Source organism: Canis lupus, chromosome 9, assembly GCF_003254725.2.
Source record: "Canis lupus dingo isolate Sandy chromosome 9, ASM325472v2, whole genome shotgun sequence".
In the NCBI taxonomy this organism is placed as follows: Eukaryota; Metazoa; Chordata; class Mammalia; order Carnivora; family Canidae; genus Canis; species Canis lupus.
Genome location: NC_064251.1, coordinates 24309708 through 24333684, shown reverse-complemented (window position 1 = coordinate 24333684; position 23977 = coordinate 24309708). Strand labels below are relative to the sequence as shown.

Sequence of the window (23977 nt, the reverse complement as noted above, 5' to 3'; positions counted from 1 at the left end):
CTGTGTGGATGCGCATAGTTGGGTGCCTGGCCCCTGCCGACGCAGATGTGCCTCGAGCCACAATGTGACCAATGTGACCGCGGTGGTACCCTCTCCCCTTCCAGCGTCTGGCGACATCCCACTCCACCACACCCCTGCCAAGCTTTTCTTTTAAACTCCTCCCCAGATCCCCATCTCAGGCTGCTGAGGTGGGAGGGAGTGGGGAGGCAAGGGGACCCCTGCGAGTGTGGGCCAACCCCAGCACCCCTCCCCTCAGAGATCCACAAATTCTTCCCCCTACAAGCTAGTCTCCTTTTGGCACCTCCAGCCCCCGCCCCACTCCTTGCACCTTTCCATCCTCTCTCCCAAGCAGACACACAGAGCACACAGATTGGGACAAGAAACATTTATTTAAGGGTCTGGGGGCTCAGCAATGCCCCAGCAGACCCATCATGCAGCCTCATGTACAGTGGGCATCGGGCCCGCCCCTGGGATATTGCTGGGGGGGGCCTCATGGCAGCAAACAGGGCAGTGTGGCTTGAGCCCCCCTCCGAGGGGGGAGAAGTGGAGCAGGGGCTAGTGGGTATGGGAGGGTGTGACTGTGCCCAGGGTGGGGGCTGGCATTGGCTGGCACGATCAAGGGCACAAGAGGAGGCTCTGAGCTTGGGAGGGGAGAGGGAGGTTGGCACCAGAGAAAAACAACCTGTAAGGGAGGGGTCCTCTTTGTGTGCGCCCCCCCCTCCAGGGTGCCTACCCCCTCCTTTCCTGGTGGTCAAACAGAACTGTTGGCCTGCCTTAACCATCTCGCACTCCCTCTTCCTCCCAGGACTCTCTGTCCAGGATAAGGGTGCAGATTCGGTCAGAAGGGTCCCCTGCACTGAAGGAGGGGTCCCAGTGCTTCCTGCAAAGCCCAGAGGGAGAGGGCGAGGAAGAGCAGTGGCCTGGTCAGCCTTGAGGCAGGACTCCTGGGGTGGGCCTTGTGATACCCAGGACAGGAGGCAGCACAGGCTCCCCTGGGTGGCCAGCCCTGCCTCCTGCCACCAGGGACTTCTAGAGTCCTGACAGTGAAATGAGGGTTCTAAGCATGGGCTAGTTTTTTGTTCTCAGTCAGGTTTCTGGGTGCAAGTCATTCTGGAGTGTCCCTCTCCAGTGGATAAGGGTACCATGAGGCTGCTCTGTGGTGACTGTTCTCCTTGAAGAGACGGTCTCTGATCTACCACACTTTCCCCAGAACTCGGCCCTCCCCTCCTTTGTCCGCCCGTGGTTTCAAGTAATGGGAGAGATTCCCACAGAACTTTCCTGAGAATTGATGGAGTGACAGAGGTGGTGAAACCAGCAGGTGGACTCAGGATCCTCCTGCAGTCCTAAATCCCCTCCCACCGCCCCTGAACCCCCGGGGCGGAGGACTGAGGCACTCGGCCCCACTTCCTTCCAAAGGGACAGCCGCAGGGTCACACGCACATAGACCCAAGCAGGGGCTCCGCGGGGAGAGGGCAGTGGTATCAGGCATGCAAAGGTGGTGTGGACATGGGAAGTGGGAAGGCCCTCTGGACAAAGCAGCAGGAGAGTTCCCCAGGAACACCCCCCTGCCCAGGGCTGCACTCAGCAAGGCAACTGGGGAGTGGGGTCTGGGCAGTGGCTGGACCTACCTGGAGCTTCCCTGTTCCCTCCCACGTCCCCTCCTCCCTCACCCCTAAGTCCAGGGGAGCAAGCCCCTCGGGGTACCTTGGTACCCCAAAAATAAAACCTTCCTCCGTGCAGAAGGCTCCCAAGTCATGGGGAGTGACCCCTAGGAGAGGTGGAGGGAGGAAGAGTGTGGGCAGATGCCTGTTCCTGTTCCCGGGGCCAGAAGCAAGGGCCAGGCATGGGCAGGGGTGGCAGCTGGGTTCTCTGGGCAACGCTCAGATCTCGGTCAGGGCGTCGGCTGGCACCAGGCCCCGCTTCTTGCCGCTGCTGACGCGAATGAAGCCGTCAGCATCCTTGCTCCTGCCCACGCCCACACAGATCTGAGTGGGAGAGATGCGAGCTGAGTCCTGGCTCTGCCTACAGCCCTGGCCCTGAGTCCTGCTGAGGGCTCCCAGGGGGCCACCCCAGGGGATGACGGGACCAGGAGCAGATGAAATTGGAGACATCAGCTGGGGGGAAGGGAGTAGATCCTATCAGGGTACTGGGCACCGTGGCAAGATCAGTAGACCCGGAGCAGCACTCTGGGGCTGACCTTTGAGACCAGCTGGCCTAACGCCCCGGCCAAACACCCATGTCACAGGGGAGGTTAAGGGGAGGAAAAGGGCTTATCGGGGGTTTACACAAGCCAGAGGCACAGCCAACATTCAAACCCAAGCCTCCGGACTCCTAATCTAGTGCTCTTCCCCTCCCCCAGGCTGTGTCTAACCAAATTCAGCCCCAATTCCCAGGGGGGGATGAGAGGGGAGCCCTGCAGTCCACCTCTCTGACCTGCCTTCCCTCCTGCTGTCAGGCTACAAGTGTCCTCCTCCAGGGCATTCACCTGTGCCCCTGCTGCCTCTCTCCCTCACCCACCTCTCCGGCTGCTGCAGGGCCCAGGCACTCACCTGGTTCTCCTTGAGGCTCATGTACCCCTGTTCCTTGTTCCCAGAGAAGGGCTGGCAGCAGCGCCAAACGTTCTCACCTGGCCTTACTCGCTGCACAAAATTGGCTGGGAAGAAGCCAACCCGGTCGCCAATCTTGCCCTGGGGATGAGGCTGGCAATGAGCACCAGTGCCACCCCCTCCCACGTTGCTTCTTCTAGACTTGATGCCCATTCTGAGCCAATGCCATCAAACACCAGATCCTGGACTTCCTGTATCCGAACCCCCAGTAAGGTGGCTTCTGCACTCGGAAGGGCATGGTGTCCCTCAGCAGAGGGACAGGCTGAGGCAGGGAGGGTCCAAGGGAGAGCAAGTCCCAAGTGCTGGTCCTAGGCTTGGCTAGGGCCCAAGGCTGAAGGAGGGGAGGTCTTTGGGCCTGGAGAGAAGGTGAGGCAGTGCCCATTGAAGGTGGGGAATGGGGGAGTGCCTACCAGGGTCCCTCTGCTCCCCACCCAGCCAAGTCACCTTCCACCAGTCCTCGTTAGAGTCATCCACCAGCATGATCCGGTCCCCAGGCCTGGGAGGACAGAGCTGGGGTCGCAAATGGGCAGGAGGGATCTGCCCTTTCCACATTTTAACCCTCTGGGGCCCCCAGATCCCCAGCACACTCCCACCCACCCCCTGCAGCTGGGGGAGCTGTTCTTGACGCCCTCGGAGGACACTGTGACCACAGGTATAGCAGACAATCTCTAGGGCAGATCCTGGGCAGGGGGGCAGGAGATATGACATCGGCACCAATCCCTTTTGGACTCTGAGCATTCCAGTTCCTCTCTGGCCTCAGCTGCCTCAAGCATGCCAGGAGAAGGTTCCCGAAGGTCCCCCTCACATTCATGTTCCAAAGTCTGGGAGCAGCGCCCTGAGGTTGGAGGCAGGTGGCTGCCCAGTGGGGCCAGACCACAAAGAGGACTTACTGTAGAGCCAGGTCATTGTTCTCTTGGGGCAGAAACTTGTAGAGCGCGACGTAGGAGTACATGGGCCCCACGTCCTTTCGCAGAGGGGGTTTGGGGGGCTGCGGAAAAGCTCTGGGTCAGTGGTGGGAGGGTGACACTCTCCTCACTCCACCCCCCCTTCACTTGCCCTGACCTTGCCTACCCTGGGCGGGGGAGCTAAGAGGTGGGACACAGGGCACCTGGGTCCATGGCAGGGAGTGGTCAGGTTCTATCTTCTGTGTTCATCCTTGGGGGACTGGGTCAAGGAGGGAGAAAGGGAATACTCCTCGCCTGCTACTCCTTGGAACTGCCCACTCTTGGGGAGTTGGCACAGGACTGGGCACACCAGGCACTGGCTCAATGCGGGGAGGGGTTATACCCCCTGCCTTCCTTGCGTACTCACCCTGGCATTGCCCATCCCCGTAGACGTAGGATAAATGAAGGAGCAGATACTCCCACTCACCATGCTCTCACCCACCTAGGGGTCAACGACAAGGAGACGTGACATCCCCTTCCCGTCTGGCCTACCAGGGCTCAGTGCCAGCATAACCTCACCTGCTGTCCGGGGCTCTTCTCCTCTGGTCCTGACCCTTCACTCTCGGCCGGGGCTGTGAATACTAGAGATGCCAGGGCAGGGCCAGCGCGTGAGGCAGCAGGGAGTGGCCGGCCTGTGCTCCATTCCTGCCCCCGGGCCCGCCTCCACTCACCACTGTCTCCAGGGCCCTCCTCTGAGCTGCGGATGCTGCCTTCCCCATCCTCAGTCAGCTCATCCCGCTCACTCTGGGGACAAGTCGGGGGTGGGGGGAGGGCTCAGCCCCTGGAGCCTTGCCCTCAGAGACCCCTGCCGCCCCAGGCTCGCCTTTGGTGCCTGACATACCAGGCTCCGCGTGGGGGACTCAGAGGTACTGCTGAAGCTGGAGCGATTCATCAGTGCCAAGGAGGTGCCATAGCGCAGGGTCTCGTAGACGGGGTCTACCTTCCCGCTGGCCCCTGCCAAGGAGCCACCCTCAAGGCCGGGCACCCAGCTGCCACCCTTGCTCTGCCCAGAAGCCCTGTATCACTTTCATTCCCTGCCCTGTCCCACCCCCAGACCCTCTCTGCCTGCATTAGTCTTCTCCAGATCCCCTTGGAATAACTCGCCATGCTGCGCATCTCTGGACACTTTCACTATCCCTGCAGATGGGGACGGTGCCTACTTTTTTCTTAGTCCCTATCCTTGCGGGTTCGGGCATTCATGAGAACAGTAATGAATGGATGACTTGTGTGATTATCCATTTCATGTCCAGCTCCCTTACTAGACCATGAACTCCACCTTCTTCCGTGCCTTGTCCCCATGTCTTGCACAATGCCTGACACTTAGTAAGTGTTCAATAAACTGTCTGTTGAAGGATGAATGAATGAATGAATGAATGCACCCTCCATTCAGGACAAGGGGATTCAGAAAAGGGAAGTGCCAAGAACTAGAGGTGCCCATCTGAGGAATGTGTGGGTTTCTCATCACACCACAGCGGGATGAGGGGCAGTGTGGGGTAGGGGACTCACCGGTGGGTGGGGACTCTTTGCTTGTGACACAGGCGGGGGGTGGCTCATGCACAAGGAGCGGAGAGCTGAAGTTGCGACGGAAGGAGGAGGACTATGGCAAGATGGGCAGAAAAAGGGCATGAGGCTGTCATAGCCCACCAAGGGCTTGTCCTTCCCCCAGCCCAAGGACCACCCCACGAGTGGAACCAGCCTGGATCGGGGGAGGCACTCATTCCCCCCACATGCCGGTGCTGGGGGGCACCCACAGCCAGCCACCCCTGCATGAACCCCACTCACCGCCTTGCCTGGGCATTGCTGGCGGGAGATCTCCTCGGAGCACCAGAGGTGGACGCTGACTTTGCACGTCTTACACCGCAGACCCTGCTTGGAGTTTCCTGAGAAGAATTTGGGTTCAGCAAGAAGGATTAGGCAAAGGAGGATACATTCAGGGGCACGGGGCCAAAGGGGCAGGTTAGGGCATCGGACAGAGGAAGTGGGGGCATCCACACACGTCAGCCTCGAGGCCCAGGGCTTACCCTTCAGACACTCCCCATGTCAACTAGCACTGAAGCCTGCATTGCTAGTAAACAGTGACCCTGGGCACCCACCCACCCCAAGGTTGCGGGGCTCAGTTAGGATCAAGGGCTCTGCATAGCAAGAGCCCGACATGGGGCTGTTCCCTGGCCTCCTCCTCCCCGCCCCCACCTGGGCCCCTCTCCTTGGCACCTCAGGCACCTACCCACAATGAGCTGGTGGCAGAGCTCACAGGGGCTGGCTCTCTTGAAGACGTGTTCCTGGAAGCTGTGCAGTCTGACCGGTTTGAGCGGTGCCAGGGGCCGTGGGATGGGGCAGGGGGAGGGGGCCGGGGGAGGGAGGCCCCCATCTGTAGATGCCGGTGGTGGGGAGGGAGGGGGCAGCGGGGTTGGGGGGGTCAGCAGCACCTCAGTGGGGCACTTGAGCTCAGAGCCTGAGCGAAGGAAGAAGTTCTCCACGCTCTTACTTCGGAGGATGGTCTTGAGGGAAAGTGAGCGCTTGAACCGCTGGAGCTGAGAGAGGAAGCGAGGCTGTAAGTGGAAGCCAGAGGGGACTGGCTGGCAGCCAGGATATGTCCTTGGTCAGAGGCAGCCTGGAAGTACTAAGGGAGAGGCTGCCATGTTCCAGAAGGTGGTCATGATTCCGGATACCTACAGGAGCCAGGTGGGAACCTCCATGAGCAAAGGAGTCCTGGCTGGGCAGGCCCGCCAGCCACACAGCAGCTGCTGGGGTTCTCTGGACAACTGGGCTACTCTACATGCCAGCCTAGTGGGGCCAGGTTTGCCAGCTTTTCAAAAGAAATCTAGACTTTTCTGCTTATTTGGGTAGAAACAAATTCAGGAGGTTGTAGTTCCCTTTTTTTTTTTTCATTGCAGAAATGGTAGTGTACTATTTTTCCTACGCCTTGCTTTTTTTACTTAACAGTAAATCTTGGAAATCATTCCATACCAACATATAAAGAGTTTCATCATTCTTGTTTGTGGCTACACTGGATATCACTATATGGGTGCACCATTTACTCAAGTTTAAAAAAATAATACTTTGGGGGCCAAACAGATGCTGCGGGTCCCCAGTTTTTCCACCTGTGTTCTTGAACAGGCTGGGATTGGGGGAGGGGTCATCTTGGGCCCTCATCCTCAGAGCTGATTCCCTGTCCAAAGTCTCTCTCCAGGGCAGCCCAGGTAACTCAGCGGTTTAGTGCTAGCCTTCGGCCCAGGGCCTGATCCTGGGGTCCCGGGATCGAGTCCCACATCGGGCTCCCTGCATGGAGCCTGCTTCTCCCTCTGCCTGTGTCTCTGCCTCTGTGTGTGTGTGTCTCTCATGAATAAATAAAATCATAAAAAAAATTAAAAAAAAAATCTCTCTCCAGCCCCTCCCCCATGCCCACCACATCATCTCCACAGCCCTGTCCCAGTTCAGCGCCACAACCCCTTGCCTCCCCTTGCCCATCTTCCCCTGCTCTCCATACAGCTGCTGGCGAGGTGATCCCTGGCCTTGCTCAAAACTTTTCCTGGCTCCTCAGGACACAGTCAAGGCCCTTGCCCCGGTCATGAGATTCAGCAGCTTGGCCAGGCCTTCCCTTCCGACCCATACCATCCACCTGCAGCCCAGACACGGGGATTCTTGAACTCCTCCGTGTTTATTTCTCTGAGCTTTTTTGATGTGTTTGTCCTCTTCTTTGCCTGATCCACTTAATACCCTCTTTATCCTTCAGGGTTTCCAGTGATTTCCTCCTCTGGGAAGCTGTCTCTTCTTCAGCAGGAACTCCATTTAGCATAACCACTCCCTCCTCTGGGGCCCACTGCACCCAGTACTCACTTCCGTTATAGATCCAATCTGGTTTACATTGTCATTGTCATTGACTTCTTACTTCCCCAGGAGACTGGAACCCCTTAACGTCAGGGACAGTTGAATCAAATCCCTACTTTTTTTTTTTTTTTAATTCATTTATTCATGAGAGACACAGGAAGAGAGGCAGAGACATAGACAGAGGGAGGAGAAGTAAGGCTTCATGCAGGAAGCCCGATGCGGGACTCGATCCCGGAAATCCAGGATCATGCCCTGAGCCAAAGGCAGACGCTAAACCACCAAGCCACCCAGGTATCCTGTGGCTGCAGTCTTAAGCGGAGCCCATGTTCTATAACACAGGGTCAATTCTGCAGGGAGGCCAGAGTTATTTCCATTGCTCACTCCAACCCAGAGTGAGGTCTGGAAACATCTCTACCCAGATCCTTGAACCTCTTCCCTCGCCCCTGGTGAGAGCCCCCTTACCCCTGCCCACTCCTTCCCACAAGTAATGGGTAAAGGGGGCCAGAGGCCTGGCTTCGGGCAGGGAGACTCGGTCATGGTTCTCAGCTGGCACATGGAGCAGCCTGTGTGGCCCCAGGGAGTCCAGCAGGCAGCAAAACAGAAGAAGCAGAGAGGGAGAGGGAGACATTTGGGCAAGAGACAGGCCCCTGTGTGCCAGCTGGGAGGCCAGAGCCTTGGGGTGTCTGGCACACTGAGTTGCCCAGCTCCTTCCAAACTCGGCTTCCTGCACAGCACTGTGGGCTTCTTTGTGTGTCTGCAAGAAGTGGGGCCCTGGGCCCCAGACATCTGGGTGTTAGGGCAGAGGTGGAGGGCCAGAGGGAGGATTCATTAGAACACAAATGTATTCTATGGGCCAGTGTGGCTCTGGGGGCTCTCACAGGCCCAGAGAGGTGGGAGAAGCACCCACTGTTCTGCCCCGGGGCCAGAGCTTGGAGCACAGAGGGATCTGGGAGGATGTATGTGCTGGGGGTGGATGCAAGGCTACACCTGCCGCCTGAGGGCAAGTCACTGCACTTCCACTCTCTGAGCCTCAGTTCCTCCACATCCAAGAAGAAAGAGACGGGACTAGAGGCTCTCTAGGCAATACATGGTTCTGGGTCCGAAAAGAAAAAAGGTAAACTTCACGCTATAATGAGGGGCTGTCATTGCCAGAATATTGGGATGGAGCTAATGCTTCAGATGCAGCACCTCATCAATCCTGGCACTACCCTCGGAGACAGTGATGACCGATGACCTTTGCCCCACTTTGCAGATGAGCTCACGGGCACATAGGAGTTAAATCACCCACACAGGATGAGTCCTCAGCTGGTAAGTGGCAGAGCCAGAACCTGAACCAATGGCTCTGACTGTTGAGCCCAAATGACCAGGAAAGTCCTGCTGCTCTGGGCTCTGCCTTAGCCCTCACCCCCATCCCTCCGCTACGCTGTGGGCTTGTCCACCAGGTCAATCAGGACATTTAGGGTTGGCAGGAACCTGCAAGACTGGCCACCCAGAGTAGTCCCCAGCCCATACTATCATCCCACAATGCCTCTGCCACTTCCCCTCTAGACAGTTGTCTGACTCTGTTGGTCACCTCTTGTGGCAGGAAGCGCACCCTCTCCTGGGACAGTCACTCCATCTTTGGGCAGCTGCAATTGCTGAAAAGTGCTTCCCTATATAGACCTGAAACCTGCCTCCCTGAGATCTTTCTGCCTATCGGCTCTGTTCCTACCTTGGCTCTGTTCCTCCCTTGACTCCTTCTTATATACAGCAGTCCTTCAAACACTTGAAGACATCAGTCATGTTCCCCCTACCCCCCAAGGCTGTTATTTCTATAGTAATTCCCACAGGATGAGATTTTAAGCCTCCTTATTCTCCAGCCTCTGCCCTTTCCTGGTCTTCCCCTGGCCTCAGTGCCAAGAGCCACCTCTGCAGGGTACAGAGATCCCTGGAACAGAATGTTCCCCAGCACTGGGGCAGCCCCACTTCTACTCACCGACTCCTGGGCTCTGCTGTGCGCCCCAGATCCCAGGAGGGCAGAGAGGCAAGAAGGAACAACCTATCACCTGGGATGGCTGGCAGATGTCAAGGGTTATGGCTAGACAGCAAGATGGGGGCACCTCTGCCAAATGGCTTGATGCCTGTCCACTCAAGAGACATCTGGCTTGGCTATTCAAACCTCATTTCGGCTCAGCCTGGCCAGGTATTTGTATCCTTGGGACTCCTCCCAGGGAGGAGAGGGTCCTCCTCTCTTCCCACAGAGGGTTTTTCTTTACCTGCCATCAGCTATCTTTTCAGTGCCCCCAGTATCCGAGGACCCATTCCCTGACATGGAGAGAAGTTGCCATGGACCCTGGTAAGCTGCCACACCTGGATCCTGTTCTCTCCAGATGTACCAGGAGCTTGTCTGGCTTGGAACCTGGACCACCAGGCCTGTTCTTCTGAATCCCCTCCCAGAGGCTGGGCCTGGCCTGCCTGTCTCCTCCCCACCTCCCCACATACTGGATGGTCCCTTCATTTCCTCAACTCCCCACAGTATCTCCTCACTTCCCTCCAGCTCCTGAAAGGGCACTAGGCAGCTGGCAGTGGGTGGTGGCAGATGTGGCACAAGCTGACTCAGATGGCAGAGTTGGCATGGCAGGGTCTTCCCAAGGATGGCACCAAAGGGAATGATAGTACCACCCGGTGGTAGGATGGCATGGGGACGCAGAGATGGCAGTAATGACACCAAAGCGGTCACTGAGTAGCTTGGGTGCAGGGATATGATCCAATCTTGGTGTGGGCAGGAGGCTGGACTTAGGCTGGCAAGAAGGGCACCCCCCCAGGGGGCCCCAAACACTGATGAATAAGCCTGGAATGTTGGCTTCACTATCTAATAGACACCAGCCCCCTCTGTTGTACCTGCCTCAAACTGAGTTTGGTAGGCCATCATCACTCTCCCTTCCCCCTCCCCAAGCCCTATAGTCTGGAGACCAAAGCTTCCTTGGGACTGGTTAAGGTGTGGAGAGCTAATGGGGCTGGCAGGGCCCTGAATCTTCTCCCTGCCTACCTCTGCCTTCCTGGGTACTCCCACTACCTGCACCCAGAATCCCCAGCCCAGCCTCTGTTGTTAAAACAGTCCTTCACAAGGGTGAGATTTAGGGGAGGAGGGTGAAGGGGCAAGGCAAGGTATGCAATCCCCCTCCAGTGGCCTGCTCTTGTGATCTCCATGGCTCAGGGTCAGAGGTGACAGCACTGGACAGTCCTTGCGCTGGGAGGAGGGAGGTGCAGATCTGCTAGGCCTGACCTCCCCCTGCCCACACAGCTGAGCTTGCAGCCTGTGGGTTTGCTGAGGCAGCACTGCCCTGGCTCCTGACTGCTCTTGGAAAGCTCTTAAGAAGGGGGGGCGGGCAGCCAGACCTCCTGTGGGAAGCAAGGCAGGGGCCTGGGAGACCCCCATGCTCTTAGGAAGCAAGCAGGGAAATGTGTCTGTCTGTCCTGGGGGACTAGAAGGCAACTGGGAAGGCCAGGGATATTGGCGCTCAGGATGGGGCTCGGCTCCTGAGACCCTCTGCTTTAAAAAAAGCCAACACAAATATTCCAAGTAATATCCTCCCACCCCAAGACCTCACTCCTAGTTGAGACGTGGATCTCTGAGAAGGGGAGTTAACTCTGTGCTCTGAGAGAGCCAGAGTCTCATTCTCAGAAGGGAGCAGAAGAAGGTCAAGTTCAGATCCGAAGACTGACATGGAAACCAGTGGGTCCTTCTAGTTTAAGGGGTGAGGAGCTCCCTGGGGTGCCTCCGCCAGGCCCCACCTTGCTCCTACTCGTCTACTCCTGGTCACTCTCTAGATGACCTTGACCTTGAATTAACCTCATATCCTGAGGTGTGGCCTGGGCAGAATTAGGAGCAAGAGGGGTATTGGAAAGAGCTATAGATGAGCACTCCACACCAGGAAGGAGCCGAAGACCCCACCCATTTTTTTGGTCTTCAGTGCCCCCCTCCTTACAGGAGCAGGTGGGAACAAAAAACACCAGGGTGCAAGGGAGAGGGAAGGAGGCCTCGGCCTGGAGTCTGGGGAGGAGGCAGGGAGTGCCCTTGACACAGCCTCTTTTTTCTCTCCCCATCCCCAGCCAGCTCAGCTCAGGTTGCTCCCCGCAGAACTTCTTGCGGGTCAGCCTTGAGCGTTTAGAACTTGAGGAGGAAGTGGACAGATTAGAGGTTGGGTGGGCGTTAAATTTAATCGGTGGCCTCCCGGAACCCCTAAAGCGCTGGGAGTCTGGGCTCCGCCTGCCTTCACTGGGGAATAATTTATTCATTGTGACTCCCGCAGGAGTAACAATCATACATAATTAGGGTTAATTATGACATTCATTAATTACGATGACTTCTCTTTTCCCTTCCGCCCCGCCCCCTGTCCCGCTCCCGGGGTGGGGGTGGGGCTGCCTGTCCGGCTCGGGGGCCGCAGCACTGTGCCCGGGTGCCCGCCCGCGGTGGCCAGCCTGCCGCAGCCCCCAGCGCTCACCGGGAAGCTGCGCACCCCCGGCCGCGGCCTCCCGTCCCCGAGCCTAACCTGGCGGGGCGGGGGGAATGCAGGGCTGCGGCGGGGCCGAGAGTCATCCGGAGAGACTCGGGGTAAACACACATAGACGCCGAAAGGAAGCGGAGAGACCCCCACACAGACAAACAGGTCGTGGAGACATTTTCAGGGAGACCGGCGGGGAGCGAGCCTCGGGCTGAGCTGCACACAGGGGCTGGCGGGCGCGGAGGGGTGCGCCTCGCACGCACACACCAGCGCGTACACCGGCCCACACCCGCTCGCTACACACCGCTACACACTCCCTCCGCCTTCGCTGCGCCGATTCCCTCCAACAAAGCCGAGTTACAACCTCCCCGGAGGGTCGCGGCAGGCGTCCGCTCCTCGCGCGCAAGGGCGTGTCGTGCCTGCGTGCCGGGGGCTCCCCGTGGCCCCTCGTCGCGGACCACTCGCCCCGGGCGCCGCGCAGAGCCTTAGGGGTCGCGCGGGTCCCATCGGCGGGTCCCGTTGCCGTGACCCCAGGGCACCCGAGCCCACGGTGGTGACCGCGTCGGGGAGGGGGCGACCCGGGCTGGGGGCGCACCGGGCAGGGGTCCGGGCCTCTCGCTTCCTGAGTTACCTTGGTTTCCTGGAGGGCTGAGACGGTCCCCGGGGGCGTGTGGGTGGCCGCGTCATCCGGTTCGTTCTCCTTCTCGCTCATTTCGGTCATGGTTGGGGGAGAGGGGAAGAGAGGGTGCCGAGACCCGACGGGGGCAGGTGGCAGATGGCAGATGTCTCCCTGGGACCCTGAGGCCCTTCTCCAGAGACTGCCCCCCCAGTGAACCCCAGGAACAATCCGCCCAGGCAAAGCGACCCCCCACTCCCGGGAGCGGGCGGAGAAAGTTGCCGGGCTGCCCAGTGAAGAGGGGTAGTTACACGGAGCCGCGGGAGCCCGACGACCCCGGGAACGAGGACCGAGGGTCTGCAGAGGATGCTGCTCGGAGCGAGGGGAGGAGGGAAGTGGGGACGCGGGGATGAGCTGAGGGAGGGAGCGACGGAGCAGTCCGTGTCCGGCCGGCCCCGCCGTCCTCTGCGCCCGCCCCCCATCCCCTTCCCCTCCCCCCGCCGGCCCCGGCCCCGCACCCGGAGGCCCCTCCGCCCAGTCCTCGCCTTCTAACTTTGATTTAGGAGGTCGCCTGGTCCCTCCCCCTGCCCTCGGCGGCTCCCCCGCGCCGCTATGCAAATCAGCTTCTCCGCTATTGGCTGCCGTGGTGGCCAGGAGGGCGAGTTGGGCGGAGCCTGGGGGGGGCTCGACCAGATGGGGAGGAGCCTGAAAGGGAGAGATGTGGGGAGGGGGTAGTTTTACACCAAAAGACCCGGAACGGGTGGGGGTGGGGGCCGGGGGGGGGGGGAGTTGGGGCGTGACAAAGTCGTGGAGAGACTTGGGAGATCAGAGTCCGTATGCGATTGAGACGCACAGGAAAAGGTCGGATCTGCAGAAGCATAGTTGAGAGTCAGATCCAAGTTAGGACTTTCTGAGAGCGAAGTCGTGGAAGAATGTGGACCCTTCTGCCCCATTAACTGGATCGCCTCTGCCTTGAGGACTCCAAGTATACACATCCCTGGACTATGAGGGGATGTCCTCATAGTCCTCAAGGAGAGGACTCTGCTCCTCAAGCAGAGAGAGGACAATTGAACATCAAACGTCAAAGGCCAAGCCTGACAGTCCCTCCTTAGTGGATGGAAAGCAAGACAACTGTCTTCCTTTCCAGGCTTGGTGTTTGGAATTCAGCAGAGAAGAGGCCTCAGTCTCCATACCTAAGGTCCCCAAAACTCTTCAAGACACGTTCTCCTCCTAGAGATCCTACTACAAATAGAGTTAGATGGGGAGGGGGGAGGTTGGGAGAGGTGGAGGGAAGAGGTTCTTACTCCAGGTTGCCCTCTGTCCACTTGGCCCAAAGGTACCTCTTTATGCATGTTGCTTACTTGCCATTTCCCCGAGTCCTCCCTTACCGCCAGCCTTCTCCCTGCCCCTTTTGGCCCTGACCAAAAGTCTAGCTTTATCTCTTGGCCTGTCCAAAGAAAGGAAGGTAGGTTGGAGGTTGAAGGAATCCTTCCTTTGCTGTGGTTGGAGAAACTTCTGGATCGAAGTCTGGGTGATACGATGGCAGGGGGTGGGGGTGTGGTGGCACTCGAGAAGGTTCTGCCTTTATGGCAGCTCTAGGGAACAGAGGCTGAGCCCTGTGGCCTCTCTCCTGCTGGCCCTTGCATATAGCCATTCATGCCATCTCTGTCCTCCCAGAGTGAGCTCACCATTGGAGCACTGCTCAGGTTACTGTGTGCAGGAGTAGAGATTTATTTGCCAGTAGCAGAAGTAGGACACGGGCAGAAGTGAGGGTTTGTGGTTGTGGGGGCTTAGTCCCCTCCCCCTCCGGATCCACCGACATCAGCTGCAGACTGACTCTGAGCCTGACTGACTAGCTTTCCTGAAAGGAGATTCGAAGGATCCTGGCCTCAGCCCTCAGACCAGTCTCCCCAAAGGCCCATTCATTAGCCAGCCTTCTGCCAATGCCCTCTGAGGTGAGGGCTGCCATCTTCCCTCTGGCCCAGCCCAGATTAGCCCAACATCCCTCCCTGGGCACTCAGACATAGGAGTGCTTGACGCACCCTGAGGTAGGGCCATTAGGCCCTCCATCTAGCCTGGGTGGGAGCGAACAGGGGCCTTTTCTGTGCTGGAGACCTCCTGAGGGGAGGTATGCCTGTTTCCCCCCAAAGAGCAGAGATTCTGAGTTTCTTAGACTCTAATACCCGTATAATCATGAATTAATTGTGTGATCTTGGGTAGGGACCAAAACCATTTAAAGCCTTGATTTTTTCATTAGCAACACAGAGGTAATATCTACCTTTCCATGAGAAGAATGACTGAGGTAGCTCCCCTTCGCCCAGGGAAGATGACAGGGCAAGTTGTTTTCTTTCTTCCCTCCTTTCTTCTGAGAGATTGGTCCCTTCCCAGGGCTTTCCCTGGGATAGAGAGAAGAAACGGCTTCCTCTTTCACTTTCCTGTTAATTCATGTGGGAACCACCTCCAAAGGAGATTCTGACTAGACTTAGGGAAAAATTCCCAGGGGAAGCAGCGCTCCTGGTGACCCAGGAAAGCCAGGGAAGTTGGTGGGCCCTGGGGCCCATCTGGCATAGGCATCAATAGCTCAAGATGGGGCAGATGTGGAGGAGACAGGGGGCTGCATCTCATGACCTCTGGATGTCCTTTCTGGCCTGCAGCCTTCGTGTTTCAGAGCAGTCTTTCATGAACTAAGTCTGAGTCATTGCTTCAGTGCTGACAACGCCCACTGCAGTGACTGGGGACAGGGCAGGAGTTAGCCAGGCTAGCTTCTGGAGAAGGAACATGATCCCATCTCAGAGTTAGAGGGCAGAGATGAGGAGTGGGCAGAACCAAGGGCAAGATGCTATAAAAGGGTAGGTAACAGTCACCCCAGGAGGGCTCCCTAGACCTGAAGTCATAATAGAACTTGCAGGTGCCTCTTAATGGGACTGCGGAATGAGTGAAAGTGGGTGCTAGGCTCTTGGGAGCTTGGGGACAGAGGGAGGGACTGGATGACTCCAGATCTGCAGGCAACACAATATCCAGCACATGAAGAAAGACTGGTTCTCATCCTGGCCTGAACTTTTCTTCCTGTCCTGAGACCTTGGGCAGAGACCTATCAGTCTCTGAAGGGACTTTGTTTTCCTTCTTTTTCGATTAGCACAATTGGAGTAGTAGATTAGGTTGAAATAGGGAGTTGGAGTAGAATGGGGGCAATAATTGTATATCTCTTAGTGTTCTTTTGAGGACTAAGTGAGTTAACATATGTAAAGAGGTGGACAGAGTAAGGACATAATAGTCTTTATCATCTATCTGTCCATCTATCTATCATCTATCCTATTTACTTATTTAGAGATACTTAATCTTGAGGTTGTAGGTGAGCTTCAGGGAGTTCATGAATCCCCTGAAGCTATGTAAAATGTTGGAGAATAAGCATTTTCTGGGGGGTAGTCTAGAGCTTTCACCTTCTCCTCAGAGAATCTAAGATCCCCAAAAGACTAAGAACCCCTGGCCTGAATGACTCCCAGGATTCCTCTACTCAGATTCTCTGATGGCAGGGATGGCTTCTCCTTCCATAAGGACCGACCTATTTTCTCTCATCTTCAGTTCAAGCCTCTGCCCCCACGGGTTGCCAAGGACAGCCCAAGCTGAAGACATGAGTGGCTGGTCTCTCTCTCCAGCTTTAGAATTGGAGCTCCTAGGGTGAAGGAGTCTGTCATGGTTGAGCTCAAGTCCGGTTCTCATCTCCCAGCTGGGGAGAGGAAGAGGGCCCAGGCTCGGTGGGGCTGGGGATGCAGGGAACGCGGTGAGAGGCCTGGCCTTGCCCAATCTCCCCTACCTCACCCTGCTGGCCCACCGAGGCCCCAGAGACAGATACTGCTCTAATGAACAAAGGCCTATGGCAGGCATCGGTAATTATGATTTTATGGAAATATAGAAGGCTCTTACGCAAGTGCCTGACACACTTCCTGGCTGTGGCATCTGGGACAGCCAGGTCCCCAGGGGCTGGAGGAGAGCCCTTCTACTACTCCCTGCTGCCACCAACCCCTGGAGCTCGGGACACTGGCATAGAGCCGCCCTCCCACTGCCCGTGGCACTGTCCCTAACACACTCTGGGTGAGCTGTTCCCTCTCTCTGTGCCCCAGGCTCCCTGGAGGGGAACAACATGGGCTCCAGTGTGTGCAATCCCTACCCCGCCTCCCCAGCCAAGCTGAGGCTGTCCAGGAGACATATTCTCATGTGAGTGGGATAGTGGCATTGGGGTTATTTCCGTCTCTTCCATGAAGAGATCTTCTTGAAAGAGATCTCCTTTTTTCTTTCTTTCTTTCTTCCTTCCTTTCTTTCTTTCTTTCTTTTCTTTTCTTTCTTTCTTTCTTTCTTTCTTTCTTTCTTTCTTTCTTTCTTTCTTTCTTCCTTTCTTTCTCTTTCTTTGATTTTATTTATTTATTTGAGAGAGAGACAGCCCAAGTACAGGGAGAGGCAGAGGAAGAGGGAGAAGCAGACTCCTCACTGAGCAAGGAGCCCAAAGTGGGACTTGATCCCAGGACCCCAGGATCATGACCTGAGCCACCCAGGGGCCCCTTCTATTCTGTTGTTTTTTTTTTTTTTCTTGGGGCTGGGGCCATAGGGTGGACAAGAGTCATGGGGTCAGGAGTCACAGCCCCTGGCTGCACCCTCCCAGGGCCCTGTACCAGTTTGTCCCCACCCCCACCTCACTACCTCCCAGGGCTCTGATGGTGCCCTGAAGCCACAGCTTGCTTTCACTAGTCCATTCCCCCTACCCACTCACAAAGCATCTGTTACCAAGGTAACAGCAATGTCATCACTTTGGGGTGAGCCAAGGAGGTGGAACCCAGTAGACTGGTAGAGGAGGGTGCTGTTAGGGGTTAGAATTTTGGAGAGGTAAACAATGAAGGGCCCCCAGACCCTTAAGGAGGATCTTTGGTGCAGAGTGGCCCAGGCACAGACTGGGGCGGAAGGTTGTAGAAAGGTTGTGAAAAAGAGGGAGGATGAAGTCTGGAAGCAGCTGGATCCAGATATTAGAGGTGAGGGTGACTCTGGCTTGCGATGCTGGAGAAGCGTGAGGGTGGTGATGCCAAGGCCGAGTTGAGGCAGAAACAATGGAGACTGCCTTTAACTTCTCCCTCAGGGTCCAGCTTGCTAACTTGTCCTCCGGAGAGGGAGAGGCGGGCTGAGAGAGTCTAGACCCAGCTGAAGCAACCCTGGAGAGCCTGGGGGTCAGCCTGAGTCTCCTACAGATTGCCCCCTACAGATTGCACAGAAAACAGCGCAGGGGTGGCCTTCAGGGAGGGGCATCTAGGTGGCGTCTTTGAAGGCCTACGTTTGACACATCTATTTTTTAAAAAGATTTTATTTAATTGGGATGCCTGGATGACTCAGTGGTTGAGCATCTGCTTTTGGCTCAGGTCATGATCCCAGGGACCTGGGATTGGGTCCCTTGTCAGGTTCCCTGCATGGAGCCTGCTTCTCCCTCTGCCTGTGTCTCTCTTTATGTCTCTAATGGATAAATAAATAAAATCTTAAAAAAAGATTTTATATAATTATTTGAGAGAGAGAGCACAAGCAGAGGCAGTGGGAAAGGGAGAAGAAGCAGGCTCCCCCCTGAGCAGGGAGCCCAACTCCATCCAGAGACCCTGAGATCAGCACCTGAGCCAAAGATGCTTAACTGACTGAGCTACCCAGGTGCCCCTACATTTGACACATCTACACCATGAGGTCCTATGAGGAGCCTCAAGTGGCTCTGGGCACCAGGGACACCTGAGCCTTGCACTGAAAGCCTTCATGTAAATCCTTTTTTTTTTTTTTTTAATTTTTATTTATTTATGATAGTTACAGAGAGAGAGAGAGGCAGAGACACAGGCAGAGGGAGAAGCAGGCTCCATGCACCGGGAGCCCGATGTGGGATTCGATCCCGGGTCTCCAGGATCGCGCCCTGGGCCAAAGGCAGGCACCAAACCACTGCGCCACCCAGGGATCCCCTTCATGTAAATCCTGATCCATGGGACGCCTGGGTGGCTCAGCGGTTGAGCATCTGCCTTCAGCTCAGGGTGTGATCCTGGAGTCCCGAGATCAAGATCGAGTCCCACATCAGGTTCCCTGCATGGAGCCTGCTTCTCCCTCTATGTCTCTGCCTCTCTCTGTATCTCTCTTTAAAAATAAAAATAAAAATCTTAAAAAGAAATGGATGAGAGTGGACAGACAGCCCTGAGTGCTGAACCCGGAATGGATTTTCCTATGAAAAGTGGCTTCTCAAGCACGCTCACTGGAGCCCAGCTGAGCAATCCAGCAGTCCACTGGAGGCATGGGAGTGAGGTTGGGGGTTGGAGGAAGGGGCGGGAGAGGAGGCAAAGTGGTTCAGTCAGAACTCGAAAGGAATTTAGATACATGGCTCTATATTAAATGTTTCTGCAAGCCTTGCATTTGACTCCAAGAATATCCATGCTGGTTTTCCTGCCAGAAAAACTGATTTTAAGCACTAACTGTTCTGTGCTAATGATACCCTGGAAGATGGACCATGGTTCCCCAGGGGTTTCCATAGCCCAGCTTGAGAATGGTGCTGAGAACAATGGGGGCAGAGGTTCTCCCCTGGGGAGTGGCTCAGTCATTCCTGTGTCTTAGGGAGACTCCGCTGGATCCCAAAGGCAGCAAAATGGAAACAAAGAGCTGGAATAGTGAGCTTTTGGGGTCCTCTGGCCAAAGGCTTCACCATGCGGATGGACAGGAAGCAGTCCTGTGTCTTGGCCTGGGTGGACGGCAGGTGTGAGGTGACTCAGGTTCCAGCTCATTCTTTACTAGTTCATTAACTTGGACAACCTGCATCCCTCTGGTTTCCTAGTCCATAAATGGGGATCATCTTACTTCATGGGATGGATAGAGTGGGTAGCGGGACTGGGCCTCCTCCTCCCTGGATCAGACATCACTAAATCCTCAGGGAAAGCTGCTTCTCTGGTCAGTAATGCCTTTCTTTCCCTCCTTGCTGCAGCCTCCGCAGGCTACAGGCTAAGCAACCCAAAGGAATTCCCAAATCAGGCAGGACCCCTGAGGCTGGCACTCCTGCTGAGACCACAGGTCCTGCTTCCTGCCCCTGCTTCCTGCCCCCATTTCCATCATTAGCCTACCCTGCCCCTCCCCCTCATCTATGAAAACCACCGCAGCCCCGCTACTGTCATTCCTATTACTCATCCTCAGGGTTCATGGCCCAGGAGTGGAGTGGGAAGTATTTTGTCCCCATTTTGGACTGGAGAGCCAGGGCTCAGAAAAGCCCCAGGTCACTGCCATGCCTGGAATCCAGGTTGCTGGGTGGGATTCTTCTTTGGGACTTGTTGAATGAGTGAATGAATGAATTCATAAATGAGAAACGCTTCCCCCATCAGCCCTCTTTCTTAGGGGGAGGGGTAGGCTTCATTCTTTAGCTCTCCGGGTTGGAATGTTGCCTGGAGATTCATTTTTAAAATTCCATACATATTTATCAAGCAGAGTGGGGCATAGTACCATGATTAAGAGCAGGGACTGTGACCCAGAGGGCCAGGGTTCAAATCCTGACTCTATCCTCTATCCTCTCCTGTCAGCTGTGTGACCTTGAGATAGCTACTTAACCTCTCTGAGCCTCAGTATCTCCATCTGTATACTGAATGGAAGATGATAAGGGAATAACAGAAAAAAAAAACCCTGCAAACTACCTTAGAAGGTAGATCTGTTGAAAAGCACTCTATAGTTGTACTGAGCAGTTTATTAAATAAGGACTCTCTTTACTTATAAATGTTAAATAAATAAACCCATATGATGTACTAGGCACTGGGGATGCATAGAGAAAGATACAGCTACATTTAGTAAGGGCTCAATTGTTATCTCAATCGGTTTTCACTCTAGCCATATGGCTTAGAGGTTCTCATCAGCCCCTTTTTAGAAGTTGCCAGCCACATGAAGCTCAGAAAGGTTGTTATTTGCCCAAAGCCACACAGTAGTGCTTGAACTCAGAGTCTATCTCAAGACACATACTTTTTTTTTTTTTAAAAGATTTTATTTATTTGACACGGAGAGAGAGAGCACAAACAGGGGAGCAGGAAAGGGAGAAGCAGAGTCTCAGCTGGGCAGGGAGCCCCACTGGGTTCCATCCCAGGACCCTGGGATCATGACCCAAGCTGATGGCAGATGGGCAACTGACTGAACCACCCAGGCGCCCAAGACACATACTCGTAACCCCAACTCTGGCACGCTTCTTAGTCCCTACCCTCAAGGGGCTTCCTGCTCTGATGGGAAAACAGACATTGGACCAAGTGCTCAAAGAATAAACAGCATGTCAGATGCCCACTCTGAGGGATTTGGAGAAGGGCAGAGAAAGGACATGGAGAACATAAGCACCGGTTGGCTGGGCTGCAAGAAAGCTAAGAAGCAAACAGTCCGTTTGAAGTGAACAGAACGTACTTTTTCCAAGGTGAGACTCCTGGTGACAGAGAGGGAGGCTCGGGAGCAAAAAGGATGGGGGCTCAGAGTCACGCCCGGGCACTGTCTTAACTCTAGGGGGCGCCCCTCCGCGCGGAGCTGGGCTCCAGGACCCCGCGGCCTCGCCAGGTGGGGGCGTTCGTGTACACAGGCTCGCAGACCACACGGGGACTGCCACGTTCCTATTTATTTATTAATTTAGCAAATTTTAAAAAAAGATTATTTATTCATGAAAGACAGAAAGAGAGAGGCAGAGACACAGGCAGAGGGAGAAGCAGGCTCCACACAGGGAGCCCGACGTGGGACTCGATCCGGGGTGTCTAGGATCAGGCCCCGGGCTGAAGGCGGCGCTAAACCGCTGAGCCAGCCAGGGTGCCCAGGTTCCTTTTTTTTTTTTTTTTTTCCCAGGTTCCTTTTTAAAATCATTTAGGTGACAGAGCAAGTGAAGATGAATGCCAGAGGACTTGGATCTCAGCTGAAGGACAGTATTCCCGTTACTGAACTTTCAGCAAGTGGACCTTTCGAACAGCATGATCTTCTTCGAAAAGGTCTGCTTTGTGTGAAAAATGAACTTTTGCCCAGTCATCCTCTTGAATTATCAGAAAAAAATTTCCAGCTCAACCAAGATAAAATGAATTTTTCTACACTAAGAAACATCCAGGGTCTGTTTGCTCCACTAAAATTACAAATGGGGGATCCCTGGGTGGCACAGCGGTTTGGTGCCTGCCTTTGGCCCAGGGCGTGATCCTGGAGACCCGGGATCGAATCCCGCATCGGGCTCCCGGTGCATGGAGCCTGCTTCTCCCTCTGCCTGTGTCTCTGCCTCTCTCTCTCTCTGTGACTATCATGAATAAATAAAATCTTTAAAAAAAAAAATAAATAAAAAAAATAAAATTACAAATGGAATTCAAGGCAGTGCAGCAGGTTCAGCGTCTTCCATTTCTTCCAAGCTCAAACCTTTCATTGGATATTTTAAGGGGTAATGATGAGACTATTGGATTTGAAGATACTCCTAATGACCCGTCACAAAGTGAACTAATGGGAGAACCACACCTGATGGTGGAATATAAACTTGGTTTACTGTAATCTGTTGTGCTGTTCATGAAAATAGAGGGGCTGCATGTTGTTTATAGTCATCTTTTTACTATAATTTGATGTATACAACATTAAAAGTACTGACACATGAAAAAAAAATCATTTAGCTGACAGCTTATGACCAAGACCCCCCCCCCTTTTTTTTTTTTTAAGATTTTATTTATTCATGAGAAACACAGAGGCATAGCAGAGGGAAACCAGACTCCCGGGCGTGGAGCCCAAATGCGGGACTCGATCCCAGGCCCTGGATCAGGTCCTGAGCCAAAGGCAGATGCTCAACCACTGAGCCACCCAGGTGCCTCTAGGACCCAGGACTCTTTCGGGGTAGTGGAGGCAGCAGGAGGTGCCTGAGCCCTGGATGGGGCAGGATTCCGTCCACCGAGGACTCTGCCCCGGGTCCCTGCACGGAGCCTGTGTCTCCCTAGTGAGAGAGAGAGAGAGGGAGAGGGAGGTAGGCTCCAGCCTTGTAGGCACTCCATAACATTTGTTGGATGACCGCATGGATGGATAGATGAGGAACATGTCTCCCAGCCCCTCTTCCTTGCTCCAACTCTCCAGGTTGGAATGTTGCCTGGGGATAGAAAACAAAACAGAACAAAACATTTTGGTCCCAGGAGAAGGACGCTCAATTGTTATTTCTCAGCAATTTTTACAGCTAAAAATTTGCTTCCTCACTTTAGGGAACCCAAAGGGTATTATTATTAGGGTTGGGTTATCCATGGCATAGAAAATGACAGAGCGATTGGGGTGGGGAAAAATCCATTAAAAAAAAAAAAATCTCCCTCACAAATTCTCTCTGAAATGATCTGTGTGTGTGTGTGTGTGTGTGTGGAGGGGGATAGTTTCTGGGACAGTTATGTCTGTATCTCCCAGGACTGGGCTCTTGTGGGGACACTGAGGGTCCTTGGTGGTGTCTGCCACCACCCCAATGGAGCCTCTGAGGCTTAAGCCCTGGGATCAGGGATTAGGGGCTCCCAGGTGGCTCAGTAGGTTGAACGTCTGTCTTCTGCTCAGGTCGTGATCCGGGAGTCCTGGGATTGAGTCTCTCATCAGACTCTCCCCAGGGAGCCTGCTTCTCCCTCTGCCTGTGTCTCTGCCTCTATCTGTGTCTCTCATGAATTTAAAAAAAAAAAACAACCCTGGGATCAGATGCAACTGCATAGAATTTCCTTTAATCCTCGCTACCACACTGAATAGGAGAGAGGCCTCCTCACTATTTTACAGAGGAAGAAAGTGAGTTCAGGAAGGTAACATGCCGAAAGTGCCCCTGCTTTGAGGAGCCTCACACCTTGCACCTCCTAGGGCCTGAGACTTCTCTGAGAGTGGGGGACCTGGGCCAGAAGTTTCTTAAGGCCCCTCTGGCCCGAGGATGGGTCATTCGACCCTGTGCTGTGCTGGCACAGAGGGCGCAGTGAGAGTGAGGTGGGGGCTGTGACTGGCCAGGCTCCATCTGCCTCGAGCCCGGCTTTTTTTGCCTTAGAGAGAGAGAGCCAAAGAAAACCAGGAACAGGCCCAACACCATCTGCATGGGGACAGAGCACAGAGACTCTGAGATGGGTGGCAGGAGGGAGTAGCCAAGAGAGCTGGGGAGAGGCAGCCTCAGGGGAGAAGGGGGAAATACAGAGAGCTTTGGGGGTAGAGGCCGAGTGGTGGGGGATTGGGTTCTGGAACTGGAGTCGCACCTACTCCCCTGACCAGCTCTTCACAGTGTCCTCATAGGAGGCCCATACCAGCCTCTACCTTTTCTACCTCTGCCCCTATAACAAGCCTCCACTCACCTGCTCATCTCTTCTGCCCACCCCCACTGCCCCTACTCCCTGCTCACCTTAGGCCAGGGCCAAGCCCTGTTGGATCCCCTCCTACTCCCCTTCCCCTGGCCTTCCTGGAATCCTGCTCTGTCCAACCTTGGAGGGTTTTGTGGGGGCCTTCTGGCCTTGAGTCCAACTCTGGGTGGGTTCTCAAAGT

The 23977-nt window shown here is 55.2% G+C and overlaps 1 protein-coding gene across 8 annotated transcripts; it reads right to left on the bottom strand.

Annotated features, from left to right (window-relative positions):
• Window positions 1–370: 370 nt before the first annotated feature.
• STAC2 (SH3 and cysteine rich domain 2) lies at window positions 371–12986 on the bottom strand. 8 transcript variants are annotated; one of them, XM_049114726.1, is made up of 12 exons: window positions 12494–12985; window positions 5775–6081; window positions 5333–5430; window positions 5057–5147; window positions 4392–4504; window positions 4222–4294; window positions 4070–4131; window positions 3978–3992; window positions 3497–3594; window positions 3051–3102; window positions 2627–2687; window positions 371–1985 (listed from the first exon to the last, which is right to left on the bottom strand). In XM_049114726.1, the coding sequence occupies exons 1-12, from the start codon at window positions 12581–12583 to the stop codon at window positions 1951–1953; spliced, it is 1095 nt and encodes a 364-aa protein (XP_048970683.1). In that variant the 5' UTR covers window positions 12584–12985; the 3' UTR covers window positions 371–1950. The 8 variants fall into 8 exon arrangements, 6 of the variants coding, with proteins under 6 accessions (XP_048970683.1, XP_048970682.1, XP_048970686.1 ...); XM_049114725.1 differs by having other exon boundaries at window positions 2550–2687; window positions 12494–12981; XR_007413197.1 differs by lacking the exon at window positions 3051–3102 and having other exon boundaries at window positions 2550–2687.
• Between the last annotated feature and the right edge of the window lie 10991 nt (window positions 12987–23977).